This window comes from Aptenodytes forsteri, unplaced genomic scaffold (genome assembly GCF_000699145.1).
Source record: "Aptenodytes forsteri isolate BGI_AS27 unplaced genomic scaffold, ASM69914v1 Scaffold679, whole genome shotgun sequence".
NCBI lineage: Eukaryota > Metazoa > Chordata > Aves > Sphenisciformes > Spheniscidae > Aptenodytes > Aptenodytes forsteri.
This window is the reverse complement of record NW_008795924.1, coordinates 368,562-371,960: the sequence shown is the minus strand read 5'-3', so window position 1 is coordinate 371,960 and position 3,399 is coordinate 368,562. Positions and strand designations below refer to the sequence as shown.

The 3,399-nt window shown below is 50.8% G+C and overlaps 1 protein-coding gene across 1 annotated transcript in view; it reads right to left on the bottom strand.

The window, feature by feature from the left end:
* Nucleotides 1-174, bottom strand: part of DBR1 (debranching RNA lariats 1) — an 8,772-nt gene extending 8,598 nt beyond the window's left edge. Inside the window, exon 1 of the mRNA XM_009284993.1 lies at nt 28-174. Within this exon, the coding sequence (XP_009283268.1) occupies nt 28-174 (147 nt within the window). The remainder of the gene's footprint in view (nt 1-27) is intronic.
* Between the last annotated feature and the right edge of the window lie 3,225 nt (nt 175-3,399).

Below are 3,399 nucleotides of genomic sequence, written 5' to 3'. Positions count from 1 at the left end.
CAGCCGCCGACCGCGGGAGGCCGCTACGCCCCGGCCCGTCTCGCCGGCAGACAGCGACCCGGGGCGCACCTCACGCACTGGCGCGGTCACGGCCACGCGTGCCTGGGCCAGCCGAGGCCGCTCCGAGATCACCTGCTGCCAGATTGGCCCAGGGGGTGCTGCTGCCCTCCCCATCTCTCTCCCCAACACGCGTGGGGATGAGTCACGCCACTGGCAGGTGGGACCTGCCCAAGGGCTCCGCTTCGCTCTTGGGGGGGGGGAACTGTCACGGCGATTAGCACAACGGCTCGTAATAAATGTAAAAGGCGCGTGCCACACACAGAGCGGAGTTTTAGAAACTTTCGGTGCCTTTTGCAGTGGGGCAGGAGGCCCTGCAGCAGGTACGCAAGCTGCTTGAGGAGACGCTGCTCAACTCCCCCCTACACTACAGAAACCACCAGGCACTTCTCTCCACAGCCAGAGCCAGTGGAGTACAGCCCACACCTCTTCTGCCAGCCTTGCAGGGAAGCAGCAAAACCTTTACTTGTTTCTCATTGCGTGGCACAAAGACCACAAGCAGAGTGGTGGTGGAGCAGTGGTGGCAGAGCAGAGCAAGCAGTAGCTGTGCATGCTTTTGCCTGACATTTGTGCCAATAAAAAACCAGCTTTGGGTTTGCAAAGGACGTACCATCCCTGCAGTGCTTTTGTCCTGCCAGTCCAGCATCAGGCAAGCACATTTTTAGCATAGTTAAGCACTGGCTTCTTGTAACTCCTTAACACGCAAGGACAGGAACAGTCAGTGACTTTACCAGGGCAACGGCGTACAAGGCAGGGTGAGAAATCGGGCGTCTCTCCCTTTACTTACAGACCATCAGGCTCCCTCTTTCGGAGAGCACCGATTTCCTCCTTTGGAAGGGCAGTGAATTGGATCAAAGGGTGGTATTTGTGTGTCACGTAATAAAACCGCTCCAGACTTTTTCCACTGTTTGAGTTTTTTTTTTAACAGTCTTGAGGGATTGAACGAAATTACAGTAACGTAGTTAAGCATTAACTTGCTACTACTTACCCTGTAATCATGGAACCAAGCAGACATTCCTGTTCCCCTACAGTGGCAACTATTACATAATGGCCTCTCTTTTGATACTAAGAAAATATGAGTGTTCCCTAACACATTTCATAATTTCACAATGTTGGGTTACTGTGTGTTTTTTGGGGCTCTCATCCAAGCCCAGCTGAAGAGAAGGGAAAAGTTCCTCTGGCTTTCAATCCCCACAGGTCTTCAGAGTAAAAGCGCACACAGAAGTGTTCCTAGGTGTACTTAGCTCTTTCACTAACTTTGCTGAGACTTACCTGGGCGTAGTGTGAGAACTCGGTCAGTCCAACGCATCTCCCAGGAAGGCTTTCCAGCTTCTCTGGGAAAGAACAGCAGCCCCTCACATTTGCCACGTCTCAGACTTCCTGAAAGGAGGCGGGTGAAAGACAGAAAAGGTCCATAAGTCTCTGGAATATACCACCTTACCCAAGACACACCATCTTGGGGGGCTTCCTCAGACTGCCAGCAGATGCTTCTCCTGCCTACCCAAATTCATCCCCAGTCAGTCAAGGTAAGCTGATACTGTAATTCCTGGGTTCATTAGCTCGGGCTCATTTCTCATGCTCCATGTGCCACTTACCCCAGGTGAACTGCTGCACAGTAAAGTCGATAAGGTTTTTTTACGTTGTAGCATTTTAGTATTTGTACACTATTCATTATGCATCTCAGCATCCCTCATTTAACACTGGGTGTTCACTGCACAAAACTGCTCTGAACTTTCCACAGCAGTCAGACCACAAAGGGAAGCAGCCATGCTACTATTTACAGGGTAAGTAGTAGCAAGTTAATGCCTAACTGTGTTATTGTAATTTTGTTCAATCCTTCAAGACTGTTTAAAAAAACATGTGACTGAGGTGCAGCTCTCTTCCACCACATGACTAACACGTTTGGCTATGGACTGGGCTTTGCAGGCACAGTCCCTTGCCCTGATGCACTTGTGCATGTCTCTCGTGTCTGGATGTCCAGTCCCACAAGAGAGGACCTGCATTTGTCTGAAGTGACTGAATGCACATCCTGTCCTGTGTGACAGGAGAAGGAACTGTGAGGCCAAGAAGGGAGAGTCCCGAGAAACAGGCTCAGATCAGTGGATTGTTTGGGTGGGAGGTATTTGCCTTTCTGGCTGTTGCCTGCCTGCACTGACCAGTAATGTTTTTTTTTTTCCTGAGCTAACTATGGTAGTTTAGAGCCATGGAAGTAGTTCAGTTTTCCTCTCCAGAGAAATGAGGACGAATGAAAGGCATCCTAAGGGGCTGCGGATAACAGGGTTGCTTCCCTCATCTCTGAAAACAGAATGAGAGGGACACTTTCCTGCCAAGTGCTTTCTAGTGCTTTTAGAATCATAGAATCATAGAATCATTAAGGTTGGAAAAGACCTCTAAGATCATCAAGTCCAACCGTCAACCCAACACCACCATGCCCACTAAACCATGTCCCTAAGCGCCTCATCTACTCGTCTTTTAAATACTTCCAGGGATCGTGACTCAACCACTTCCCTGGGCAGCCTGTTCCAATGTTTAACCACTCTTTCAATAAAGAAGATACTGAAAGATTTCTAGCACATTTAGAAGGTACTAAAATGAAGAGGAACAGCAAAAGGGAGGCACGTGTAGCTGACTTTTGGGGCAGGATAGCGTGGCTGAGAAGGGACGTACAAGGGAGAAGTGGTGGGAGACAGTGTATGTGTTTGTGAAGGAGAGGGAGGTAAACTGGAGGTGTGAGAGACAAATCTGATGTGTTCCAGCTGAGATTTTGAGATGTCCCTGTAAGCCATGAGAGAGCATGGGGTTGCAGGTTGGTGTGCATGTGTGTGACAGAAGGAAGACACTGCTGCAACCACCTTAGAAAAAGACCCCATGTGGTTAGCCTAAATATCACAAGGCTTACCTGCAACAATGTTTTGGTGTCTTTGGGCACCTCCTCCCCCAGTATTGTGTCTGATAATTGCAGCAAAACACACTGCCAATGCAAGGCTCACTGCAGGCCTAGTCACTGAAGCACGGCGGTTGCCTTCCCCTTCCAGTTGCACTTTGGCTCTTTTTCCTCTTCATTTTTTCCTTTTCTCGGAGGCACCCATCATGCTGTTTTGCTGGAGGGCACTACTAATGGCCTCGAGCCAAAGAGGGCTGAAAACCCTCTGAAGCCAAGACATGAAGCAACCGCGTTGCTGGATTTCTCGAGTGGCTGAGGGCGAACAAAAACCACCGCCCGGGACGCTGCGTCCTGGTGAACCGCAGGCCCGGGCCGGGCCGACCGGCGGTGAGGGCCGCGAGGGACACAGCGCTGAGGCGAGGGGCCCGCCGTCTTCTCACGGCGGGACCCGGCGGGCG